This window comes from Dermacentor albipictus, chromosome 1 (assembly GCF_038994185.2).
Source record: "Dermacentor albipictus isolate Rhodes 1998 colony chromosome 1, USDA_Dalb.pri_finalv2, whole genome shotgun sequence".
NCBI classification, from domain to species: Eukaryota; Metazoa; Arthropoda; class Arachnida; order Ixodida; family Ixodidae; genus Dermacentor; species Dermacentor albipictus.
This window is the reverse complement of record NC_091821.1, coordinates 88,188,376-88,215,304: the sequence shown is the minus strand read 5'-3', so window position 1 is coordinate 88,215,304 and position 26,929 is coordinate 88,188,376. Positions and strand designations below refer to the sequence as shown.

Sequence of the window (26,929 nt, the reverse complement as noted above, 5' to 3'; positions counted from 1 at the left end):
AATTTAGAAAATCTTTCTCAACGACCGCTTCATTATTGACGAGGTAACCGCGAGTCGCATTGCCCTCTGTGCAGCGAAGACAGGCGCTGTAGTGAGAGAGAGATTGCGCGAGGCGTGAAGGACTGTTCGAGCTTCGAATGCTGGCTACAGCTGGTATTCGCCTGGCTTGCAGCGGTGTCGTCGATAAAAGAAAGCAGTAAAAACCAATTGCATTGCGTGAAGCACTGGTAGCGGCCGTGAAGGAAGGAGCAACAGTTAATTTCCTTCCTTCATGGTATAGCGGCGACCAATCCATCCTGTAACCCCTGCTCAGAGCAAGTTATTTCTAACAAGTGGCCTACGGCAGAAAGAGCATGCGCACTTCCTGGGGCGCTCTGCGGTAGAAGGTGTGCTGCGTTCCATGGTACCTCAGGCTTGTAAGACATACATAGTATCCGTGTCTCAACTTGTCGACATGCAACTTTCCAATTGGGCAATAGGTGATCAATTCAACATCCCCTCCTCCCCAGTTTCTGAACAAAAATATGCACCTGCCAAAATTATTCTCTTTGCTACGCAACACAATGCAGGCATGGCAGCTGTCCACGTCGCAAAAGTATTACACAATGCATATACAAAAATGAAAGGGAAGAGAGGAGGACGGGGCACGTAGACGCGGCGCTGCTTAGTTGGAATTGGTTACTCCTTTGAAGGCGTTCGCGCCGCCATATTGAAGGAAGCCTTCAAAACATCAGTCAGTCGAATGATGCGTTTAGTGAAAAAATAAAATTCTCAAGGTGTTTATTGACGAGGTACGCAAGGAGCTAGAGGTCAAACTCGGTGAGGGCAATCAGAACCCTGCGAGAAGTCAGAACCGGCCCCTTGCGTAAAGCGCTAGTGATGCGCCTGACTGACCGGCACTTCTTCGTATCTAATATGCTGCAGATGAGCCTGGCTAACGGGCGGTTCTTTGTTACATTTGTCTCCGGAGAAAAAGACCCCATCCTGACGATCGAATAATATGGTAGCATAGACAGATCATTGAAGGACCTGAGCCAATCTACGTGAAGAGTTTCGCGACCGCGGCGGCGGTGATCAGAAGACGGTGACATAGGCTCTACGATGCAGTTCACTGGAGACGTTTGTGCAAGCATACGGTAAGGGTCATGATATCTTGGGAGCAACTTAGACGAAAGGCCGGGAGCTAAAGGTGAGACCCACAGCCAAACCAAAGAATCGGAAGCGAAGCTTGGAGGTCAGAGCCACCACGACGATGCTTCTGGTGTGTCTGATCTGCGGTAGTAACACAACGGGCGAGTTGTCTTCATCTTCGTCATGCTGCGAAGCTTGAGATACATGAACACTTTCCGATGAATCAGGCTGGTATAGGGTACAACTGTATCGATGGTGCAGGAAGGTTTGCGGCCGTACAGTAGGAAAAACGCAGAAAAACCAGTGGTGGTATTACAGGCGAACGTGACGAATGGAAGCACAGCGTGCCATATGGAATGGTCGGATTCGACGTACAGTCGCGGACAGAATATTATGGACCATGAAATCTAAGAAAAAGTTGAATATCTCCGCAACCTCACAACGCAATCTGGTATTTGCATTTTGGACCTCGAGTAGAATATACTAAAAACGGTGTCGTGGGCAGTTTTACTGGTTACTGCTACAGGCTGCTCGGGAATTGAACGTTTTCGGAGATCCCGTGGTCCATTTTATTCTGTCCGCGACTGTACATGACGAGCATCTCGCCAAGAGTACGGTTAAAACGCTCTATCATCCCCTTCGTCTGCGGATGGTATGCGCTAGTGGTCCGGTGGATGATGTCACACTTCGTCAGAAGCGACGTCACAACATCAGATAGAAAAACGCGGCCTCAATTGCTAAGAAATTCCCGAGGGGCTCCGCAACGAAGAACAAAATTGTCGCAGCATGACTGATGCAGCGTCTTGGGCCGTAGCAGATGGGAATGTAGAGGTTTCTGCATAGCGTGTGAGGTGATCCTCTGCAACGTAACCCAGCGGTTCACAGCACATGTACAAGGAAGCGGACCGTAAAGGTCAATTCACCCGATGAAAAGGACGGGATGGACAAGGAAGCGGCTATAAAGATGTGGCAATGGAATTAGGGACCTACTTTCGGCACTGGCAGTCGATGTAGCAGCCGACGTACTTGCGAACAAACTTGTACATGTTAGGCGAGTAATACCGGAGCCGAAGGAGGGTACAGGTCTTTAACACGCCACCGTCTGCACGTTGGGTATCAGCGTGAAACGATGCGCATACATCAGACCCAAGACGATGCGGTATTACTAGGAGCCATTTCCGACCTTCAGGAAGATGGTTGCGACGGTAGAGGAGTTGGTCGCGAACAACAAAGTGATGCGCCTGCCGTCGTAGAATCCTAGATGCCGAAACAGTAGCAGAATCAGCGAGAAACCCCAAAAGCGAAGAAATCCACGGGTCTGTTCTGCTAAGAGCACATGAAATCGATGGCAAGTTCTAACAGGACAAAGTTGAGTGGGCAAAGACTATGTACACCAAATGAAATTGGCGAGCGGGAGAGAGCGTCGGCGTCGGTGTCCTTGCGTCCAGAGCGGTACACGACCCGGATGTCGTACTCTCACAAACGGAGCGCCCAGCGTGCGAGGCGGCCAGAGGGATCTTTGAACGTGAAAAGCCTGCACAGTGCCAGGTGGTCCGTCATTACGTCAAATGGGCGGCCGTATTGACCTCGAGCTCCACCACTGGAAAAGCTGGCGCCACCGTCGGCGTGACGTGCTAGGAGGGATCACGTGGACATAGCGGCCGCGTCGGCTGCTTCGGGCGCGCCGAAGCGAGCTGAAAACGAGTATAAATTCCCTCGTACGCTGCGGTCCTCATTTAGTGGCGAAATTTTCCCGCTTCGAGTGTCTCCTTTACAACGCTTGAAAGCACTACAATAGGTAGTGGCTGCCATTGAAGGCGCGCAACATGGCAGGCTACTGCTCGGTGCCGCAGGGCCGGACGCACGTAACGGAGGCCGGTGTCAGCCTTATTCACACGTAGCAGCAGGACAAGAAGCTGCGTGAACCTTGGCTCGCGAAACATAAAACCGGCAAACAGTCATCGGCTACAACTCGGGTATGCAGCAAGCACAGACGCGAGGAAGATTTCTGCTACAGCGCCCGGTCTGCGATGTTTTGAAAACGCGCACTGAGACGCTCGCCCGAGTCCGCTGCCCGACTGATGTCATGACGGTTTGGTCTATGAACTTGTCGATGCTATAGATACTGGCAAGTTCAGTGGAATGGAAAGGGATCGGTAAGAAGCACATTTTAAAGAAGCATGGCATATGGTCATGTTTGTGTTATGAATTAATGCACTGGATTACAAAAAAGGAGCAGCGGGAAATTGCACGCTGAAAACACCGATAAACATACAGTGCGACGCAACTCGAGAAATAATATTGAAAGGTCAAGGAACTTAGAAGAAAAAAAAAAGATTGAATCGTCGCGATGGCACATCACAGTCCCCGTAGGCATCGAAGTCTCTACAAGAAATTATTTTTGAACAGAGGCAATTGCAGACGCACACATATCCTAACCCGGTGATCCTACACCTCTGCTACCCCGACATATATCCGTCCGACGACTGTAAAGCGTGCGGAGCCAGAGCGACGCTGCAGCACATGCTGTGGGCATGCGCCGGTAGCCAGCAGCAGGAGTCTCCGACGAACGGGATAGAAATGGCAGTCTCGAACCGAGGGGCGCGTTGGGAGGCGGCCCTGCTCAGCCACGACCTCGCCGATCAACTGTGGGCCGTCCGGCACGCTGAGGAAGCCGCCCGGGTCCAAGGACTCGAGGCCGTCACCTAGGCTGGGGTGCTTATGGCCCCACCCCACCCAAATCGCCGGGCATTTTCAATAAAGTTTTCACCACCACCACCACCAGCTCTGATAGCGCCCACGCAACAATGGTTGCTTGTATACTGTCAACTGCTCATATTCTGCGGCCTGAAGCTCATGGCACGGTGCGAAAACGCGCGCGCGGAGAAAGCGAAACAGTGCGCGGACAAGCATGCAGACGCGCACTCGGTCGCTGCGAATCTGCGCGATCGCTGCATTTAGGCTTCATTCTATTACACTCCATTTAGTTATACAAACACTATAAGAACATATTTCACATAGTTTGCTCTCAGCGTTTACCTACCTTTCACGCAAGAAGCCGGTTCGGGAGACTCCATCGCGGCGACCGCGCGCAGTGGCGTTCACTGTACGTATTCGGTAAAGAGATAGCGTCTGTAAACGATTGTGTGCTTTCAGTTTGCCGAAGATTATTATTTAGACGGTAAGAAACTTCTCTCGTTTCGAAAGTACTTACAGAAATGTCCGGGAGAGCTCGCGCGTGGTGTTTTCAGTGAGCGGTGACAGCAAAACCTATGAGGAGCGCGCCACGTGATCCCTCATACTACGCCAGCGAGGCGCTTCCGATAGATGGCGACTCCGTAACTCCTCGCCGCCAGTACATAAGGTTGAAATTTTGTAAGGGTCCAGAAAATGGCTAAGCACTCCTTTGCTGTAACAAAGTAGTTTATCTCAGACTTTGTGAGCCTGCGGCTATAGCATAAGCAACGACGTATTCCTCGAGACAGCGTGTACGTTGGGCGAGAACCGCCCCAAGCCAGAATCCACTGGCATTTGTATAGACTTCAGTTGGGGCAGCAGAGTCAAAATGTCAAAGAATAGGAGGGGTGAGCAGGCGGCGTAGGGTGTGAACACGTCATAGCATGCTTTTGCCAAGACGGATAGGGTGTTGTCTCCAGCCAGCAATTGAGTCAAATGAGCGATGATCATAGCGAAGGTTTGACAAAGTGGCGAAAATAGGAGCAGATGCCGACGAATCTGCGTAGCGTCTTCAGGGTGGTCGGTTTAAGGAGCTCCGCAATTTCACGGAGTTTTGCAGAATCTGGAAGTACGTCTCCTTTGGATACGACGTAGCCTAAGATGGTAAGCTTGCGAGCAGCAAAGAAGCATTTTTTTATGTTAAGCTGCAGGCCAGCCATAGCAAGACAGTTTAATACCTCTCTTAGTCGTTGGAGGTGAGCCGGGAAATCAGATGAAAAGACATCATCTAGGTAGCACAAACACGTGTGCCACTCGAGACCGCGCAAGATACTATCCACCATACACTCGAAAGTAGCGGACGCGTTACATAGGCCGAGTGGCATGGCATTAGATTCGTATAATCCGTTTGGTGTGATGAAGGCGGTTTTAGAGCAGTCAGCGTTTGCCTTGGGGGCATGCAATATCCGGACCTCAAATCCAAAGAACTCGACACCTTGCACGCAGTCAAAAGTATTGTCTATGCGCGGTAAACGATATACGTCTTTGTGAGTAACTTTGTTAAACTTCTGTAATCAAAGCAGAAGTGAATAGAAATATCTTTATTCTTTACGAGGACGATTGGTGACGTCCAAGGGCTGTGGGAGGGCTGAATCACGCCAGGCCGAAGCATATTGCTCACTTGTTCGTCGTTGACCCGGCGTTCCGAAGCGAGACACGGTATGGATACTGCCGGAGTGGAGCGTGCGAACCGGTGTAGATGTCGTGCGATACTGTGGTGGTGCGGCCGAGATAATGTTGATGGCTGTCAAAAGAGACGGTAAATTCGCTTAGCAGGCTGACAAGCTGCGCGTGTTACGTGGTTGTAAGATCACAAAATATTGACGGATGGACGCAGTCTAACGGCGGTCGAGTTGCACTGGCGAGTGCGGCGAGGGACGTCGAATGTACGTCGTCGGGCGCATCGAAGAGCATATAGGAATCCACTCTTTGAGCGTATCCGAGGCATTCTCCGCGATACAAGTTAATCGACAGGAAAGACGCATTACACACACGCATGACACCAGGGCCAACACTGATGGCGATGACGGCAAAGGGCAACGGAAGGGCACGACGACAGGCGAAGAAGTCACATGGCGTGAATAGCACGGTTGCGCCATGTGCTGAGGCGCAAGATATGGAAACGACGACGGCTGCCCGAGGAGGGATATCAGCAACTTCGGCAACAAGCATTTTTGTAGACTTCGCCGGGTATTGGTACATGGCTGCGTTGGAAAGAAAGGACAACTTCCCCCCTGCGCGTGTACTGTTAATGATGTCATTTTTGGACGAACAGAAATCCCAGCCTAGGATCACATCAGGGGAGCAGGACGGCAGAACAACGAATTCAATAATTACATGGAGACTCCTCAATGACATCATGTGCAGTAGAGCCTCCCAAAGGTTGACGGGCTGTGGACTTGCAGTACTCAAATACAGTCCGGAAAGTGACGCCATTACTTTTCCTATCCGTTGGCAAAGTCCTGCGCGTAGCACCGAGATTGCTCTACCCATGTCGACCAGAGCGAATGTTGGAAACCCTTCGACGTATACCCCAATGACGTTGCGGGGGTTATTTCGAGGCCTTTGGTAAATTGAAGGGGACGCAGTTCGCGCCTCGGGAACTGCGACACTTAGTTTCCCTGAGGTAGAGGGCTTGGCCGGCGTCTCATCGGTGAGATGGAGCGGCGGGGTGTGGACGGGGAACGACGAGTAGTGTAAACAACGGGGATTGCATATGGCTGCACAGGAAATTGTAGCTGTCGAGGGGCGTAAGTGCACATGGGTCGGTGGTAATCATAAATAGGCGGCGTACGGCATCGAAAAAAGCGGGCAACGTGTTCCGGAATACCGAATTTGTAAGAAATTGGGCGCTTGTCCGTTGTGTGCCAAGGATCTGACTGGCGTGGCAAGTGTGGTGCAGACGGCGAGAAAGGCATCAGGGATGGTCACGCAATAGCTTGGAGGGGTGGACGGGGAGCGAAGTGCGGCCTTGCAGCGATGTCAGCGTACGTCAAAAGGGCCGCGACGGTAGCCTGTTGGATAGTAACTTGCAGGCACTCAGCGACTTGCTCATTTATGACGGTCTGTAATCTCGGGGTCAATAGGGAGTGTGGTTGCGCGTTCGTAAACAGAACCATGGAAAACTGCCGAGCAGCTTCTTGCTTGAAGAAAAAACAGCGCTAAAAAGACGCGGACTAAAAGAAGAACATGTACGACGGACAGGCGCTAACTTCCAACTAAATTTTACTTGAAGAAACAGGGTTTACATACATTGAAAAACGAATAGTACCACCGTGACGGAAAGAAGTTTTTATCGCATCAGAAATGCAATCTCTTTTTCGGCAAGTGCCACGGACGGACAACTAATGCACGTGCCCTCGGCCCTAGCCATGTAAAACGCTTCTAATATCTCCCTTTATTGTGTATCTCCAGAACGTGCGAGACACTTGGTGTCACGAAGATACGGACGACACTTGTGACGTTTACAATGTTTAGCCAGAAGACCCCCTCTAGTTATTTACGGCCCAAATGTGCTCTCACGCCCTTTCATTGTTACGCCGTCCCGTTTGCCCAACTCGTTTATCACGCACAAACTCATTTATCTGGTGCATTATAGGCGACTCGTCGACGCCTAGCGTCAGACCTGACACAGAGGCGAAATCTGAGGGCGGATGTCGTGTGACTACTCGCTGCACTCTAAAAACTAGGAAGGGTATCGCAGGAGTGAAACGGCCGGTTCACTCTTCAAAGCGTCGTTTTACTCTCGCAAAATGTCGAGGAGAGTGAAATGCATTGTTCACTCTCTCACCAAGGAGAGAGTAAAATGTGCTTTTCACTCCCCCCTTCAGAGAGAGAGTAGAATGCCCGTTCTACTCTTGCGGCAATAGAGAACAATATATTTCGCTAGAATAGCAGCTTGGGCTTGTTGGTTTTCCATCCTGCTAGTAACAGCGCAAAATGTAGACAAGGGACGAGCCAAGAAAACACCACAAGCGCTGGAAATGTATTTCGCTAGAATAGCAGCTTGGGCTTGTTGGTTTTCCATCCTGCTAGTAACAGCGCAAAATGTAGACAAGGGACGAGGCAAGAAGACACCACAAGCGCTTGTGGTGTCTTCTTGTCTCGTCCCTTGTCTACATTTTGCGCTGTTACTAGCAGAATAGAGAACAAAACGTAGCGTAATCTTCTGCTTCAACTGTAGGTGGCTGGCCCCGAACATGGCAATGTTTCATTCATGCACGCTGAGCAAAGAACACATCGTTTTGCTTCTAAGAGAAAAGGCCGCCGCAGTTCAAATGGAACGCACAGCGAGCGCTCTACTTTTTCACTCGGATTTGCTCCACCGAGCGCGCGCGCGCTCAAGATCGCGGAACAACACAGCACCGGAGAAAGGTGATCCGCAGCATAGGAGCTGCGATTGCCAGCCAACGGAGATCGTGTGGCAGCCATCTCGCGTCGCCACGAAAACACGACAGTCGTTCGTCATGCCTTGGATATAACAGCAAATCCTCCACGGTAAGTGAATTCTAACTTAGGTGCACATTCTCCGTATATGTCATGCTATCGCCAGGAAGTCGTCGCTGCGCTTAGCCGACGCGATTGACAAAGGACTAGGCATACGCGCTGTGTCTCTCGATGTCAATCGAAAAAGCCAGTCGTCGCGATAACTGCATGTGATTTTATCACTTTGGCGTTGTCCGTAAGAGCTTTAAAAATCGCAAACGCTGCCAGAACTATGGTATGTTCAATAAGACACCAGGCGAGAGGACGCTTAAAATGGTTCGTTAACCAGCCCGTGATTCCGAGCCTATGCGGAGCGTGATTAGCGTGCGGTTTTGTGTATTTGAATTTATTCAGTTTGGCAGTCTACTGTGTACGGAACGCTGTTGAACTAAGGAATCACATAACAGAAGGCGTCGTTTTGCTGGCAGCATGCTTTTTTATAAGTAAACCGCGCGCTTGACGGTGTCTCGCGCAGGGGGAATCTGCGACCACTGGAGTTACGTGCAGCACCAGTGCTAGTTGGAAACTTTGCCGCAGGCATTCAGCTGCGTGCTGCAAGAGGTCAGTTGGGCGCGTTATCTTGAACTTACTGAAAACGCATGAGGAATCCATTTTTTATGCTGAAAAAAGTATAAACCCCATATAAGCGATCTTGCGCGCGGCAGCTACAAGCGACGCGATGGAGATGGCTGTCGCGTTCGCTTGTCGCCTACAAGTCGTACTCCGTGCGAGCGACGATATTGAGCGACGCCTCCCCGGTGTTGCCGGCATGAGGGCTGCAATCATGCGTGACGCGTGCTTTAGTAATTTACGTTGATGTATTTTACGATAAAAAGTAGCATAAAATATTTCCGGAGGTATTGCCGTAGGTTCTCATCCTTGCACGTATAAAAATTGAATCATTTGCTCGTTCCGCGCGACAATCGGTAGTATTTGAGCGATGTACTACATCCAGTTCCGGCTTCGCACTATTGGCTAGTCGCTCATAGCACTTTCGGGCGACGAGCGATGATTTATAGATTTCCAGAACCGAGCCATCTGTTCAAGCGACGGCCCGTTTTGTCGCTCGAAGCCGTCGCTCGTCGCCGTCGCGCACTAAATCGCTCTCACAGTGTTTATCCCTAAGACTGAACTGTTCTTGCTCATGTATTGAAATGGTGTGATTATAGGTGGGTCCGGTTTTGTCTCCTGTTGCGGTTTTCGTGCACGGTGCGAAACTGAAAGGATGCTTATGTCTACGAACTCGGTGAATTGTCGAGCAGCTAGTTATGCATCGGCATCGAATATAACGGCTGCTGTGTGGAATTACAATTGCGAGGGCGCTTTGCATACGCTTATTGTTTTGGACATGCCTGTGCATTTGCTAATATGAGTTGGCGTGTCAGAGTTATGTCATTTGAATAGCTAAATCAGCCTTCCTCTGGGGGTTACAAGCGTAATGTGTGCATTTTGCTATTGCATGGCACATCAAAATGTGTTTATCGCTTGAAAATTTTAGTATAGGAATAAAATATCAAAATAAAATGTTGCTTTAATTCCATGTTACCAGTCTGTCGTACACAGAACAATAGGTTGGTGTAATAAACTAATAACTGCGGTTTAACTGCAACTTTTACATGCCTTCAAGAATCTAAAATGCTAGATTTCAAACTGCAGCAGTAGTCGGCTCTGTCAAAAATGAACTCCATTGCGCACCTCGTACATGAAAATAAGTTCAAACCTTTTAGTAAGCTTAGATGCAGGTCGCAGTGAACTTTCTTGTTAGTATTGAAATGTGGGTAAGCTTGCCATAACAAGCCTTGTTGCCCTTTTTTATAGGCACATCCATATATCCATTGAACTGAAAAACAATATTTTCATCCCTACTTAGCATCATGTTTGCAGCTATAATCCTCAAATTATGGCTTCAGCAGTGGCACAACCAGGGATGGTGCGGGGGGCACACTGGGCACGTGCTTAGGATGTGTCACAAGTAGTGTTTGTGATACACCAGACTCATGACAGACCTATGATGTCTGAAAATGACCAATATTCTATTCATTAGCAGGAGTATTCTAACATTCGTGCTGAACGAGGATGAACTGTCCGTTATTTCTTTTTTGTGTAAATCTAAAATTGAAGTTAATTTAGCAGTTGACTGTTGCAGTCATTTGGATGTTTTGCATGCATTTCACTAAGAAGACTAAGAGCTAAGACTTTTTTTTATTGCCATGGCCTTGACTGTCTTGATGTTGTTTTGCACCATGCCCTTGTGTTGACTTTTGCATACGATATTTTTCAGGCACCCGCTTTATAGAACACAAGAAGGCAGCTGCAAGGACACGAGGATGTACAAGAGCCAGTGCAGCGTGACTTCACGTAGTGCAGAGGAGCCAATGCCAAAAAATCTAAATACATTGGCATGCAATTTGGACAAGAAAACTAGTATGTGGGTATATTGGGTGTACCATTTGACCAAATGTAAACAAAATCAAGATACAGTATGTTACACCAAGATGAAAATTCTCACGTGCTCCAGGCAGTTATCTTAACATGGTATACTTATGTAATGTCTCCGATTGGAAAGTCAAATCAAGTATGCTCTCTGGAGACAAACACATAGCAGCAAGTGTCATTGAAAAGTTAGAGATGTGTTTTAAAAAAGCTGATTAGTTCTGAGAAGTGACTGCTTTTTGTCTTGCCTCTCAACAGATAGATCCATGTGATAAAAAAATAGTTGTACAATGAAATTGCATATTTGCTTAGTGACATGATACATACTTGCAATGAGCACGGTGCCTGTGTTTACTATAAAAAGCAACAGCCCATGCTTGGTTAGGTTAGGCCCACTGCAACATACAGGCATGGGTGATTGGCGCTTTTTTTTATTTCTGTGTCGTGAGGTTTATTGACATGCGTATAGGTGCAATGGCACGCAGTATGGCTAGTACAGAAGGGGGGGGGGTGCAGATATATGTAGCTCACTGTACACGACACAGGGCAAAGGAAATCCGTGTTCAGCAACTATGTTAAATGCCATGTGCGTAAATTTTACAACGCTACTCATTCGAAGGGTGCACAGGTGCATATTGAAGAAAAGTTTTCCAGGGTACATAATTTAGTGCGTAATTTACAATAATTTTGCTCTAACCACAAGACATAACGGAAAAACCTAGAGCGAATTAAATTGTGTGTCAGCTTCGTGTGTATACATATAGTCTTTCCTATGCGTTAGGTTTTTCGCGTAATGCATTACTAGTTGACAGCCTATCTTATCATGTGTGATCTGTTTACATTACAGTTGTTTATTAGTTTACTCATAGTTTTGCAACTTATGAAATGCCGGTGTATATATATTTTCAACATTTGACATAACCCTGTATGTTTTGTAGGGACAACCCAGGACGTGCATTTCTCAGCACCCCGTCAACTGCCAGAAGTGACTCGAACACAGGCCACCAGTAAGTGGACATCAGTTGCAATTTCACATTATGCAGTTGGCTGCTGCCTTGTACTGAGGCTTTTTTTTTAATGAGATGGTGGTGTCGTTCTAATGTACATTTTGACCACAAAGGTGCGATCATGTCTCACAGAGGCATATATGGTTGCTATTCTCTGCGAGGGACGTGTTCTCATGTTTGTGAAATATTTGTGTTTGGCAGTTTTGTCGCCCAATGAGTCAGATGTAAACACTGTAACTCGCCACTGCTGGCAAGTAGTTGCGAGAAACACAATATATTATGACGCTGTAAAGTTATTTCATTAATTCGAAGGAAAATTTTGCAGCAGGAAGAAAGGTTGCTATTCCAGGTAAACATGTCTTTTTCTCACAAGTTATTTAACCAAACTGTGGATGCGTGAAATTCGTGACTTATGAATAGATTTTAATTCATCCTTTAGTAATGCTTCTAAAAGAGACTAGAAATAGCATGTTACTACCTCTCCAATCAGCAGATCATACACTTACAGTCATAAGTGGTAGTTCCATGCAGTCTCGCACTCTATATAACCTTTCCTTTCAGCAGCATTGGAACTGGCAGCTGCGTTTTCAGAAGGAGTGCACTTGGCACTGTATATGTATGCGTGAATTCAGTTTTCTTTCTATGTGTCGGCTCACTGACACAAACAGTGCAGGAATCAGTTGTACTATGAGGCTGACGACGCCTTCTGCTGCTAGAAATGCGGCACTTCATATTTTATAGTACTGCATGACATTTAAATCAAAGCTAGCACATCAAATGATCAAGAAAACTAACCGCTGTTATAGCTGTTTTCCTCAAAGAAAGCTTGTCGTTTATGGGCTGTGTTAATCTGAGCTCTCCACCGATGTTTCAGTAGTATTATCCCTTAGTGAGTGAGAGATTGGGGGCAATTAATCGTGTTAGTCTTTAAATGGTGTCCTAATTATGTGTATTTGTTCCAACAAAGTTGTCTAGATTACTTTATTGTGTAGTGTAAAGCTTATGAAACCATCAGCAACTAGTGAGTTGCTAACATGCACATGCATTTGTCACTATACAGGTGGAACTCGGCTGTACCACTGCAGTGCTGCGGAAATTGCCAGCACCAGCGGCTTTGCAACAGGTGTTTCACAGCATGTCGGTATGTGCTGATATATAGTTATGTTGGGATGGGTTAGTAATATGGACCACTGCTACTCTGTATTGTGACAGATCCATGTGATAAGTGATGTAATGGGCTCAGTGAAAACCTGTGAATGTTTTACTATGGTACATAAAAAGGCTCTCCTTTTTGTCACTGGAGCAGGGGAGAAGAGCATGCAGGCACTCCTGAATGTATATATATTTCAAAACATGAAAGACGTATATATATATATATATATATATATATATATATATATATATATATATATATATATATATATATATATATATATATATATATATATACACACACACACAAACACATACAATTATACTAAAGGCAGAGACATTCCATCTTTCATTTTGAATTGACTTGTACAGCACAAAAATACAAAACAGACCACAGAGAAGCCCGCATGTTAACAGGTTTGATACACAATAATTCAGCAGATTTGATACTTCAGGTGTGCTATTTTACGCAAGGGGGAAGGGAAAGGGGAGAAAACCAGAAAAAAGAGTGGAGTGGAAAAGAAAGGAATCGTGCCAAAAAGCATGAGAAACATCGTGCAGCCAGGATCGCCAGCAGGACATTTAAAAAGCACTCTGATAAAATTACATACAGGGCAACCTTACGTATTGTTTGTTTCAATCAACTCAGATCACATGCAGCCATTTTTGCAATCAAGTTGTTTCCTTATGTCATGAGGGAATGATGTGGGCCCAAAAAACTGTTTAGAGCTGAAGGATTATGTTCCATGCTAGCCTCATTACCTGCTTTTTATCATATTGTTATCAGCTGCTTATGTTAGGGACAAAAAGTAAGAGTACGAGCTTTTTTCTGATTCGCCATTCCACACAACATGTCTTTGTGACTAATGTACATGCAGATGATCCATAGATGAAAAATATTCAGTACAGTAGAATCTCATTACAAGATTCGCCATTCCACACGTCTTTGTGACTAATGTACATGCAGATGATCCATAGATGAAAAATATTCAGTACAGTATAATCTCATTACAAGATACACTTGGTTGTAAGAGACATCTGAAAATGGTTTGGTTGGTTTTCCAATGCTTGCCACTTTAACAACACTGTACACAAGAGACACCTTGGTTACCAACGACTTTTTAAGTATTCCCTACTTCGAAGGGACACAACCCAGACACATTCACTTCATGCACCTTGTGTGCTGTGAAGGGCGTAAAGATCACGCAATTCTCACGCAAGTCAATTGCGCATGTCTCTTAAGCATGAACTAGAAAAGGAGGGCAACGAGGACAGTGAAGGGCAGAAAGTGTCGACAGTTGAAGCTGACGAGCGTCTAAGAGCACCTCAAAGGCACTGCGAGCAACAAGGCTTGCAAAGTGAAGTGTTTAACTTCCAGAAGTTAGGAAGGAAGCCAACACAATCTACAGTCACTAAAAAGCTGTGAATGTTTTCTTTAAAGGGCACCTAAACCACCCAGGTTGAAATTTAGTTGCGGTGTTGCAGTTGTACAAGTTAAGGCAACGAACACGTAGCCACAAGAATTTTTCGGAACGGTGCAGTAATAGTGGAGCTACGTGTTTGATTATCGAAAAGTAATCCCCGCTCATTTTACTCTTTCATCTGGTACACGCCATCTGGACAGTATCTTTTCCTCGCCTAGTACACCTCCAAATGTTACGGGACAGGGCCATCACCAATGAGCTCTGTTGCTGCCACGCAGGCCCGTCGTCCTGCGAGGGGTGGCGCTAATTACCTCGCCAATACAATGGATCTGTATGGTGACTCTAGCTGAAGAGCCTCATAGGGAGACCCTCCTGTTGGCGTTTCTGTTCTTTGCCCCCATTGGCTGCCCACAATGGCATCGCGAGCAACGCGACGAGGAAGAAGGAGTGTGTATTTGCTTGCAGGCCTTGCCGGCAGTCGTACACTTTCGTTGGACCACTCGACAGCACCGGAAACTGGTGACATCATCAGAGACAGCCTGGTGATGTCAGGACAAATTGGGGGGTGCAGGATAGGTCCAGAGATGCGCACGGGGTCGTTTTCTTCATTTTGTGGTGCTCCCACAGGTGCTACACACTGTGGCGTTTGGCATCGTCAATTGTGACGGCATTCTGATTTTGATGCGTGTGCTTACTTGAAATGTTCAAAAAATGTCGAGAAGTGGTTTAGGGGCCCTTTAAGCCACCCTGAGCAATTATTCCTTCAGATATATCTAAACATACTTTAGTGATGATGCATAATAAAGTGATCTAGTCTGGCTCCTCAGTGTTTTAAAATTTTTGGTTTCAAGAGACATGTTTCCCCTGCCTCTTGAGTATCTCTTCTAATGAGGCTTAACTGTAATGTACACACACAATTGTGTAACTCCTCCTGCAAGTATTATTCAATAAGCCTGGTCACTGATGTGCAAAGCTTGTGGTTAAGTTTTGATGTCCATACTGTTTAGAGCTATGTTTGTTAATTCAGGCTGTTCTTATTGATTCTTCGATGCAGGAGACAATGCCTACGAAATTATTGGCCCTGATGACGAGAGCCCTCAAGGGGCAAACGACATCTCTGTTGCAGAAGAGAGCCCGATACCACCTGAAGTTACCATGACAGGTGGCACGGCAGCAATAGATACAGAGACGGCCATGTCTACTGCAGCTGCAACAGTGTACGAGGCAAGCAGCAGTGTGTCAGCATCAGCAGCAGTGTCAGAAGGAACTGCACCAGGCCTGGTAGAGCAACATGTGTGTTATCAATGTGACTTTTTTGTAGTGCATACAACTCATTTGCTCAACATACAAAAGCTTTTCACCACGACTGTGAGCCAGTGTTCTTGTGCAGCAAGTGCAAGACTAAGTTAAGTGTTATAACACAGTACAAGCATCACTTTAACATATGCAAACATATTACAGTTGCCTCCCCAGCCAGCCCACATAGCGACAACAATGTGGAACACATGGTGGGACACACCTCTTCCCCATTAGAAGATAGTAGAGACTGTCAGTGTTATGCTAGATTAACTGGTCTTTGTAGGCAACTAGAAGGACAACACAGGTGTCAAAAGATTGTTGTTTATGTTGTTGTTGAAGAGGTAAAATAGAAGTTTGATGCAGCTGAAGTGCCAACTGATATTGAGCAAATCAAAAACAACCACCATAGAAAGCAACTCTATCGGAATTTGGGTATCTATGTGCCGCCAACTCTGGTAAGGATGGCATAGGACAGAAGTGTGATGAAAATCACACAGACACTGCTGTTCCAGCACTGGTCACAGTGAGCAGTGACTTGTAGGGCAAGAGAGTCAACTGAAACGAACATTATGGCATAGTGTCATGCTCCCATGTGACCATTTTCCATGTTATTTTGCATGATACAGCTCAACCTTCAGAAACGAGACTGCAACTTGTCTGTAAAAAGCTTTCACAAAAAATTATTCATAACACTATTAACACAGCAGTATCTTCTTTTTTTGTGGGTTCGAGGTTCCCGGGTGTCCATTAATGCAACAATTCTGGAAAAAAAGAACATGTGTCGTACTTACACCTTTTTAACAAGTACGAGGGGGACAGAACGTTTGTAGTCATGCATCTTCATCATACTATCAAGTTTTTAAATGACTTTTATAATTATTATTACCAGTTATACCTGAGTGCATTGTATGCATTTAGCAGGTGTAAAATCAGGTCAGTTGGATCAGATGCCTTATCTGTAAGGGAGCCCTATATTCAAGAAATGTGAATTAAAATAGGTACGTTAGAGACGCAGTCTTTCAGCACTTTATTGCGTGTGGTTTAAGCATTGCTCAATACTTTTGTGGATGGCAGTTTCAACCGGCACAGCACTGCGATTTGTCACGGTCACGGTCTTCAAAGCGGTGTTTACCATTTGTGTTGATCTGTTTGTGTGTTCATAGAGCAAGTTTTTAATTAATTTTTTTCCGCATTCTTGTGCTTGCACTAAGCTTGTATAAGGCAGTTACAAAATGGGCATCACTATAGCGAGCTGTTCTGTTGAGCTTACACTTGCAAATAATAGTGTTCAGATGGCCGCACTTCTATGTAGGTGCACCGATAGCTTTGTGTATGTTCTCATGTTTGTATAAAGCTTATATAAGCTAGTTACAAAATGTATGTCACTAAGCATTGTGATATTCTTTAAAGACCTGCTTGGTTGGTTTTACACTTGCGAATTAGTATTGAGGCGGTGGTATTTCCATGTAGGCCCACTGCTAGCTTTCTGTGTGCTCACGTGTTTGTATTAAGCTTTTACAAGGGAGTTACAGCATGTACGTCACTAAGCGCTGTGATATTTTTAAAGAACTGCTTTGTTGGTTTTACACCTGTGAGTAATAGTACTCGGGTGGCACTAGTCATGTGTAGGTACACTGGGACCATTTGTATATATTATGCTCATGTAAAGCAGTTACAAAGTGTATGTCACTAATCACTGCGATATTTTTTGAAGAATTGCTGTGATGGTTTTACACATGTGAATAATAGTGGTCAGGACACAGTACTTGCGATGTATAGTTGAATTTATACAGTGCCAAGACATGGGCTGTATACGTACCAAAATAAATGTATGTCATTATATTGTTGTGATCATTACTGTTTGGATTTTATTAAACTGTAATAACGTTTCTTCTTGTATCTATTGAGGCATGGCAATTTGTCATGCAACCAAACTGAGGACCTGAACTTGTGCATACAAATAAACAGCTAATTTAAGAGTATACTGCTCATATTCTGCGAAACCAGTTTAACAAATCTTGTACTACAATGCTGGAAAAATGACAGAGCTGACAGGGATATACAGAAAGAGTTCTGCACTGGCTGAAGGACTGCCCCACATTGGAGTTGGTAATGTTGCGTTTATTGGAGTAGAACAGTAAGTGCACTTCTATTAAAAATGGGACAGTCAATGCAGAAACATAAGGCAGACAAGCAGATGTGGCACATTTTTTTCAGGGCCCTCCATGCCTACTACTGCATTTCTAGTCTTCCTGTGCTCTTCGTATAAGCCCCTGTTCAGCCAAGGTTTTTACTCCATGACAGTTGTTCTACTGGGTTCGTAGCAATATTGAAGAAAAAAAAATGCAATGGTTTTCAAGAACTTTCGACGCCCCGACACAGTAACTTCAAGGACCTCGTGCGATTTTTTTAGTAGTTTGGACAGGCAATAACTTGTTCAACGAAATCGTTAACTTTAATGCAAACAAAAGAATACAAAACAAATCGCATTTCACTGATTTCAAACATTTGAAAGATTGCTAATTTGCCTTTCACCGCCCATCACTAAACGCACACAAGGAAGCATTTCAAGAAATTGCTCAAAGTTTTTCTGCAATAGCACAATTAACTACTTGGACCTGCAACATTTGCAGTTTTTGAATACTGTTTGGTTTGACAGTGTATGTGATATCATATGGTGCCTCAGCTTTTCACCACCAAATAAGCAATATTCATTTGTAAATTCCTTTTATTGTGTCTGTAGCTCTCGATTTACTCATCACGGCTTTTCTTTGAATGCCTCAACTGTTGAGCTTCCTGCTTCTGCTCCTCCAAGTACATTTGTCGCCGGTTCCATGTGCCTAAAACTGGTATCTGCAGCTCCTTTGTAATTTCAACTTTAAGGATGTCGCTTTCCTTCTATTACCTCCATAGACAATTCTCTGTGACATGCGAAGAGTGTCACAGAAAGGGGAAAAAAACGATTGGCAATGTCTGCTAAGTCTAGCCAAGTGTACAAATTTAAGGACTTTCCAGTACTTCTAAAAATTCCAGGGTTTTCAATGCCTTGAATATGGCATTTTAGAAATAAGGGGTTTTCAAGGATCGCTACAAACCCTGGATTCTAGCACCTAAATTTTACAAGCTTATTTTGGCATGGAGTTCGGAAATTCATGCTTTTTAGCTAACGCTGCACTATCTCTGTGCATTGAAGCCACGAGAGCGCAACCATTTTGGAGTAAAGAAAAATACTAAAAGCTTTTAATACCACTCTTTTTCTATGGAGCTTCGCATTGCCTAGTTAAGTTTACGAATGTGCCTGGTTTTGGTGGGCGTTTCCTCGACATTTTTTTTTTAGAAGTGGATGACTAACCCCCGTATTCAGAAATGTATCTTAATACAAAGCTCATGCTTGACTTTATATAAACGACGCCTGGTGCGAACGTCCCCTAGACGCTCACTGCCTTTCTTTTGGTGCGTTCACGACTTCCGTCATTTAGATCAAGTCAAGCATGGGCTTCAAGTTATGATGCATTTCTGAATACGGGGGTAAGCGTGCGCAATTCCGGGCAACGCATTGTGCCATTGACACTGAGAGGAAACGGGGAAAACAAAGTTAACGCCCTATGCTCCTAAACTTTCGCGTACCTGTGGTATGCGTGTATCGTGGAAGAAGAAACAGCGCAAACACCAGGACGAAAAAAATCATCAACCACACCAGCGCTTCGTGGTGTGGTCCATGTTTTTGCGTCGTGCTTGTGTTGCGCTCTTTCTTCTAAAATGCTGAACCGACTAGCCGGCAAGTCCATCCTGTGCATATATATTGAACACACGTATGAATGTAGATGGTCTTCGAAGCTTTTAGAACGAGCACTGCCACAGGATACGAGCAGTGCACGCGTAACAAGTGGTCACATTAGTCATTTAAACATGCGTGCCAATGCATGTGACGCGGCTATCGGCATAAGCAGTCTCCAAATGCTGGAATGCATGCTCTTCAAAACGCTAACGATCCGCTGCTAATGCAGGACAACAGCTCACAACGGACTGAACCAAACTCTAAACTAATGCACTTGAAAAGAACGCCTACACGGCAGCGTGAGGCACGTCGAAATGCCTGGTACTGGCGTCGCAGTTGACCACATACGAATGGAACTGGCGGAAAAAATAAACAGAAATGTTCACCAGTATACGCGCGACTTAAATTCACATACGTGGATGGTTGGCACGATACTTTGTATCCGCGTATTTTCGGAGAACATATAATGCATGGACTGGAAAAGCACTCGATCGTGCGCTGAACGGCACATTTGTTATTTTTCTGGGGTGACGACAAGCCGTTAATAGTTCTCACGTCGTCGTCTACGTTGTATTCCTTCGTTAGTCGTAGCAAGGAATGGAAATTATGCAAACGCAAACGTATTTCAGTACACAACAGCACAGCACACTGCAGAGAAACTCAACCCACCACAGCTGATTCCTCAAATACATTTATTATATATATAACCTCTAAAAGAACACGATTGAGTGTGGTGGTTCTGTGGTGTAATGGTTAGAATGTGCGCTTTGAAATGTATATATGCGAGTGTACGCGGGTTCGAATCCACGTGATGTATAGAGTAATGTGGTTCCTCAAAAGTATGTGATACCCTTGACTATCATGTTCTAATTAGATTATGTGACTCCTGAGTGTGAAGTTTGCGGGCATATTTGCGGATTAAATCTCCGTTAGCTTTTTTTTTTCTTCGCAATGGCGTTCGGGACGCATACGCATAGGCCGATTCCGAGCAGTCACGCCTCATGGTAGGCAGCAAATAGCCAGGAAAAATGACTTTAAAATCCTGCATAACTTTGCTCACGCCTATTCTGAAGCCGCTTGGAATTGGGCCACTGACTCTGAGGAGCCGCCTTGGGAAGGTATATCAGCGGTCCTAATTTGATCCGATTTCCTGCCTGCATGCGTGGCCAGGACTTCGCTACGAGGGTATTGATTGGGAAGAGTACTAGCACTCTGTTTGGGGGAGTAGAAGTACTCGGTCTGGTGGAGTGCCATTACCCCTGCGGTGAGAGTATTAGCACTCTGCGGAAGAGTACTAGCACTCCCTGTGGGAAGAGTATTATCACTCTGTGGAAGTGTTCTAGCAATCCCTTGCGGTGGAGTAACAAAACTCTGTCAACAGGAGTCGACCTACTCTCTCTCAAAGAGGGTCGATCTACTCTCGAAAAGAGAGTGAAATATGGGACAAGCCGCTACTCCCTCAAAGGGAGTGCCCGGCACTCTCTTAGTTTTTAGAGTGTGCCTCCAAAGTTTTTCGTAATTCTCCCATATATAGCGCAATGACGACAGACATTGTGGTCGGGTTTCGGACGACCAACATGTAGAACACGTCGTCCACAATTCCCGTGAGGGTATGCCTGATCTTGTCAGCTTCTGACATCGTTGCGTCGACTGTTGCACAGATTAACGACGTCTTCAATGTAGCTGGTGAAATTCTCACCTGGTTGCTGGGCGCGTCCGCGCAGGCGTACTTCGGCCTGAAGTTTATGGACAGCAGGACGACCAAAGACTTCCGCGAAGTTGATCATGAACTCCGACCATGTCCGGATGTCGGATTGCTGCTTACGATACCAAAATTGTGCAACGTTGCTCAAGTAGGAAATTACGTTGGTGCGCTTTGCCGTATCGACCCAGTGGTTCTGCGCGCTGACTATTTCGTACGAGGCGAGCCATTCGTCAACGTCGTGGTCTCCGGTACGCGCAAAAATAGCAGGATCCCGCTGACGCTGTCCGCCAGGATAGATGACAGGTGGCGCCGTGGCTACAGCTTGTTGGGCTGGATTGTCAGGCATGGTTCGAGAAGGCTGGGCTAGCTCGTCCGGCAGGGCCGATATGGTTGAAGGGTTGGGCTTCGAAGATCCAGCGTTGATGGAGACGTACCAGCACCTCCACCAATGTCAATGTTTTATTGACAAGCTACACAAGAAGCGATATGTCGAACTCGGTGCGACAATCAGAACCCTGCGAGCAGTCAGAACCGGCCCCGTGCGTAAAGCGCTGATGATGCGCCTGACTGACCAGCACTTCGTAGCACTGACCAGCACTTTTGTAGCGCCTGGCTAATCGGCGGTTCTTCGTCGTTACAAAATAACGAAAAAAATGAAAGCGTATCCTACATTCGTTGCCATTATCTACACATTTTCGTTATGAAACAAAGAATTGCGTCACTAAATATAAAAGCAAGCGGTGGAAGGTTTTTTTTGAGCAGCACAGCAGGACACATGCGCAGGAGTTGCCCATACTACTTGAGATCATTTCAAAAATTAGGGACACTCGTCGAAGTTCGGCCGCGCCTATGGCAGAAACATTTTATTTCAGATGTTTCAAAAGGAAGTTTATTTTAAGTTGCTCATTGCTTTCGACTTCCCTCCAGTAAGCTCCTCGCATCCTGAACATACCCTGTAACGTGTGACGAATACAGCGTCTACAGCTTATATCGAAATAGAGCTAGTTCTTGAACTATTGCATTATGCTTGTTAAGGTGTCTTGTCTTTAATTCAAGACAGCGGTGATTTGTAATCATGGTTATGAATATACAGGTGGATGTAATTAGACAGGGATATGGACCAGACACCCTCAACATAGACACGTCTTCTGTGCTTCAACGCTGCTTCAAGTATGCCTTTAAAATTTTTAAATGAGCTACATTCGCAATTTGTAAGGATCATTTTTCTGGATTTTATTCTTTTGATACTACATCCTTCCTCCCTAGTGGCCGATCCTGGCGATATCTAGGGCGCGGCTTTGTGCTAGCCAATGGCGAAGGATGAAAAAAAAATTAAGTGAAACATGGCGTTTCACTTAATTTTAGAACATTTCATACAAGACGGCTTCTTTTAGTCTTTCGGCGTAGGTTCAGTATAGCACTGTGCATGCGGCAACTGTTCATGCCCTATTATGCAGTTATAAATATTTCAACAACTAAATATACGAGATTATGAGGCAGCGCAGCAAAAATGAGTCTCACTGTGCCTCGAATCATTTCAACCGCAGCGCGCGATTAGCGTCGTGGCATGCGGTGACGTCAGTTATTAGAGATCCTTAGCTTGTCCGGCACTTCGCTACATGCAATGACGTTTGTATGATATCAGGTTACCAGAGAGGAAAGCTGGTGGCTATGACTGTAACATGACGATAAAATGCTTTATAGTCATGTTTTCGTGTCCCACGAGTGTTCTTGCCGAAAAAAAAAATCATTTAACAAGGCAACGTGTTCACGATTACGCAACTGCCAAAAACTGACAGCCGTAGCAAAGTACAATACACTTGGTTACTACAATTACAGTTCCGTGTTTGCCTGGTTGAGCTCTGCGCCACCAGACGGCGCCACAAGCCCATCTTCTCACGTTTACGCCTCCGGTAACGCACTGTAATCTTCCAAAAAGAGAAACTAAAGCTTTCTATATCTGCTACCGGTCGACCTGGCGTGGCCTATACACTCGAGTAAGGGCCGCACTTTTTTTTTCACAATTTTGACGAGGTGCGGCCCTTACACTGCACCGAACGTTTTGGTCAAAATGGTGCCAGCGCAGCCGCTGACCCCGGCACATCCCGGATCCCCGGATGTACCATTGCATCAGAGGTCAACGCTCAGCTCTCGTCATCTACTAGCGGCACGCGGAAATACGCAGTGCGCGAAAATTAGCCGATTCGCGCGCGCGCGGCATCGAGTCACCGAACGCGATTGCTTCTCCGATGCAATATTTTTTTTTTCTTCAAATTTGTTGGATGCCAAGATGGGAGTGTGGTCCTTACACGGGTGCGACCAGTGGCGTAGCTAGGTCGTCTGGCACCCGGGGCCCATAGGTCTTCTGTCACCCCCCTCCCCGGATGTAGAGGCGGACAGAGGGGCGTCTTCAGACGTATATGACACCCCCCCCCCCTCATTGGCACCTTGCACCGAGGGCCCACGGCCCCCCGGCCCCTCCTGTTGCTACGCCACTGCGCGACCCTTCCACGAGGCTATACGGTACTCCACGAGGCTATACGGTATTCGAAGTCGAGCTTGTTAAAGACGCGCAGAGCCTTCGTCTATTTGACCACCTTGACCTCTTCGAAAAGAAAAGAGAGATAGGAGATGGAGGGCAGATTTTCATTCCTTTCGTGAAATATTGCACTGGATGGGGCCTTCCTTTACATTCCCACACTTTTGCCCATTTCTTTTATGTGGTCTCGCTACCGCGACTGCCCGGTTTGGCGACACACGGTTGGCTTCCATCCCGCCAACGGTGCCCTCGCGACCGGCCTTAGGGGCGACGCACGGGCGGAGAGGCAGTCTCGGCAAGCGGAAGGGGATGGGGAAAAAGTCGTCGCTCTCGGCGGCTCGGGCGCCTTTGTTGGCGACTCCATTCAGGGAAGCTGCGCATGCGCCCTTTCATTCGGTGCCTCTCTTTAACGGCGCCGATTTCGTTTTCCTTCGGACCGCATTCTGCCCCCTCTGATGTCAGAAGGAAATGAACGACGCTTTGGCTGCTGCTACCACGGCTGCCTCCTGTGAGGACAGGGCGCCCTCTCTTTCGTTATTTCTTTCCTTCGGTTCTCCAAACGCATCATCGTCGTCGAGCATGCACGTCGTCTTTCTGGAGGCAACGCTTTCAAATATCTTGGAAACCCAAAAAGAATGTCAGTGGAAAAGAAACCGGAGCGAACCGGTGCGAAGCGCTGAAAGCTCCAAATGAAATCGGAGAACTCTCGGCATATGAAAACATTGGCTCACGTCGTGCGCGCTCGTGCATCCAGCTCTCTGCGCTGGCGGAGGGAGATGCAGAACGAAAGACTGGTAGCCAGCTCCTCCCGGTGCCACTCGCGACATGTACCGAGTGTGCTTTGTCCGCCGTCGGTCGACGACTCGCTTCGGTGAGCTCGAATGCTGATGCTCAGGACCAGGGATTGGATTCATAGTGCATTTCGTAGCAGAAAACAATTTGCTGTAAATGGAACTCGACAGCAATGATAGCGTACGAGATGATGGCGAATCTAACGGCCAGCCGCAAGCAGCTCCCACGAGCAGAAAACTGCGAATCCTGCCCAGAGAAGCTCTCCACGCCGCATTTGCAGACACGCTGTGTCGCATTGAACGGGAGGGGAAACCGCGCTTTCCCACGAGACCGGAACATGTAACAAATTTGCCTAGAGTCGGTTACATGTTACAGTAGTGCCATATGAAAAAAAAAAGAACGCTCATCGCGAAGTTTTCTCAGCTCTGGAACCTCTCTGGAAGGCTGCCTGACGACGGGCCTATTGTACTCGTAGTTTCAATACCTTGCGCCCCGTTTGCATGTCTGTCTTCGTGCGACGTCGCCTCGTCGCCCACTCGCGCTAACGCCTATGGATCTTTTCATTTACAACCTATCTCGCATCCTGCCTACGCTCGAGTTTTGAGTGTCTAATCATGCCTACATTCGAGCAAAGGGTATATGAAAATTGCTCCGCCAAAACACCGAAGTTGGATTGAATTTGGCATTGATGCCGAAGAAAAAGAAGGTACGCAGATTTCAATAGAACTCCATTCTGACTTATGCCAGCCGACTGCTGTAAACGCCAGCATGCGATGCTTTGTGAGAAAAAAAGATCTGTGGAAGCTGTGAAATCACCTAAATCCTGCTAAATTGGATCTTCGGAAGGGCGCATACGAAATAAAGGAATGTGCTCACAGACCACATCGCACATTGATGTTCGCTACTGCAGACGCCCACATTGCGCTGAATTACATTAAACTAAAGTCAAGGAGCTAAGTGTCGCTGCCTGCATTTCTTTGTTTCTTCATTTCCTTTTCGTTTTTATCGCGATACATATTGATTCTATCTGACCTTTATGCCCTGAGCGTGGATACAACGTTCAAAGGAAATAAATGAGATTTGCCTAGCTCACGCAGGTTTAGAAGCCCACGCATAGATGTTCAAGCCAGACATGAGCCTTTGGAAATCAATGAAAAAGAAACCAAATATGAACGTCGACTACTATTGTGTAAAATAAGGCGACGGGACATGCCACGTGGGCTCTGGTCATGCTATATTGTCGCGAAGTAAGCCTTTACAAATGTCGCTTTTATGTGGAATATTATGTGGCAAGCGCATAACCTTCGATGACTGAAATGAATTAATTGCAAACGTTCTCAAAAAAGTGGCCTCACTACCCGCTCCACTTCGCTAGCCTATGAGCAGGCCCAGTTCACTAAGCTTTTCGTTCGTGAGAACTGCTTGCCGTTGGCTGGCCACTTCCGTTCGCGTCCAGCATTGTCTGCATGCTCTTGCAAATAGTTGTAGACCTTTTCATCGGGCGAGCAGGATAGGGCGCGTCGCGAGCCTTTCCTCCTCACTGGCTTCTACATGCGATCCGGCGCGGCGCTACTTGGATGTGTTGCCGTCGTGTGCTGCAGGACGATTCGGAGTTGCTTTAGCTCCTTCTTCGAGAAATTTACGGGATGTGAGTTCCTACATGGTTGTCGGGGTGCCGCTGCGCAGTCTTTCGGTGCAGCAGTAACTACAGTATGCGGAAGTTTCTCTTGGCTGCGCAAACAAAACGCGAGATATGCATCAGAAGCCGCGGTGTATGTTGTGAACTATTTTGTTTGTAACGGTTCTCACTGGACAAAAAGCAGCGGCGTCTGTGAACTGCCAGCGTGAATTGGAAATCTCATTACACGGATGCTTGGGGCGTGGGAAATAAAACATAAAGAGTGCTCGTGTACGGCCAACCCACTGCAACCGCGAAACATCTAAGCACGAATATTTACCACAGCCACCGACACCGCTCTCACTCCTCGAATTTCTCCACGATGAAGAACTGCATGGGGTGTGAGTGGGAATGGGCTATAGCAGAGCAAAGTGGGATGGATGGCGCGAATCGTGTTGCGTCCCAGTTGAACTCTGCCCTGTATAGAGGAGGGAAAGAGACAAGTAGAAGGCATAGAGGTTAACCAGAATAACGTCCGGTTGGCTACCCTACACCGGGGGAATGGGAAAGGGGAAAACAAAGATAACAGGAAGAGAGAGGAAGGAAGGAAAGAAGGAAATTGCGGTGAGTTCGCTGACGTGTGTCCTCTTACAGAAATTGCATTAATAGTCACAGATGGTCTGTCCTGTATCTGTCCTGTGTCCTGAACTCTGTCCTGTATAGTCTTCCCTGTATCATTTGTGAACTTGTGACGGGCTTCAGAAGCTACCGCCTTTGATAAGTGGCGCTCGGCTGTAGCTATAGCAACGCTTATAGCTATAGTAGCTATA

At 46.5% G+C, this 26,929-nt stretch overlaps 2 protein-coding genes across 5 annotated transcripts in view; one reads left to right on the top strand and one right to left on the bottom strand.

The window, feature by feature from the left end:
* The window catches only part of LOC139048715 (uncharacterized), a 293,534-nt gene that overhangs the window by 242,404 nt on the left and 24,201 nt on the right, over positions 1-26,929 (bottom strand). The window lies entirely within an intron of this gene.
* On the top strand, positions 8,270-15,852 carry LOC139055445 (uncharacterized). Its single transcript, XM_070532931.1, has 5 exons — positions 8,270-8,364; positions 10,634-10,776; positions 11,724-11,792; positions 12,853-12,933; positions 15,423-15,852. Exons 2-5 carry the CDS (start codon positions 10,680-10,682, stop codon positions 15,776-15,778), a joined length of 603 nt encoding a protein of 200 aa, XP_070389032.1. The 5' UTR covers positions 8,270-8,364; positions 10,634-10,679; the 3' UTR covers positions 15,779-15,852.

Coding starts and splice junctions, on each gene's coding strand:
- LOC139055445 (XM_070532931.1), top strand. CDS start 10,680: ATGTACAAGAGCCAGTGCAGCGTGACTTCACGTAGTGCAGAGGAGCCA. Junction 10,777..11,723: donor CAATTTGGACAAGAAAACTA/GTATGTGGGTAT, acceptor TATGTTTTGTAG/GGACAACCCAGGACGTGCAT. Junction 12,934..15,422: donor AGGTGTTTCACAGCATGTCG/GTATGTGCTGAT, acceptor TCTTCGATGCAG/GAGACAATGCCTACGAAATT.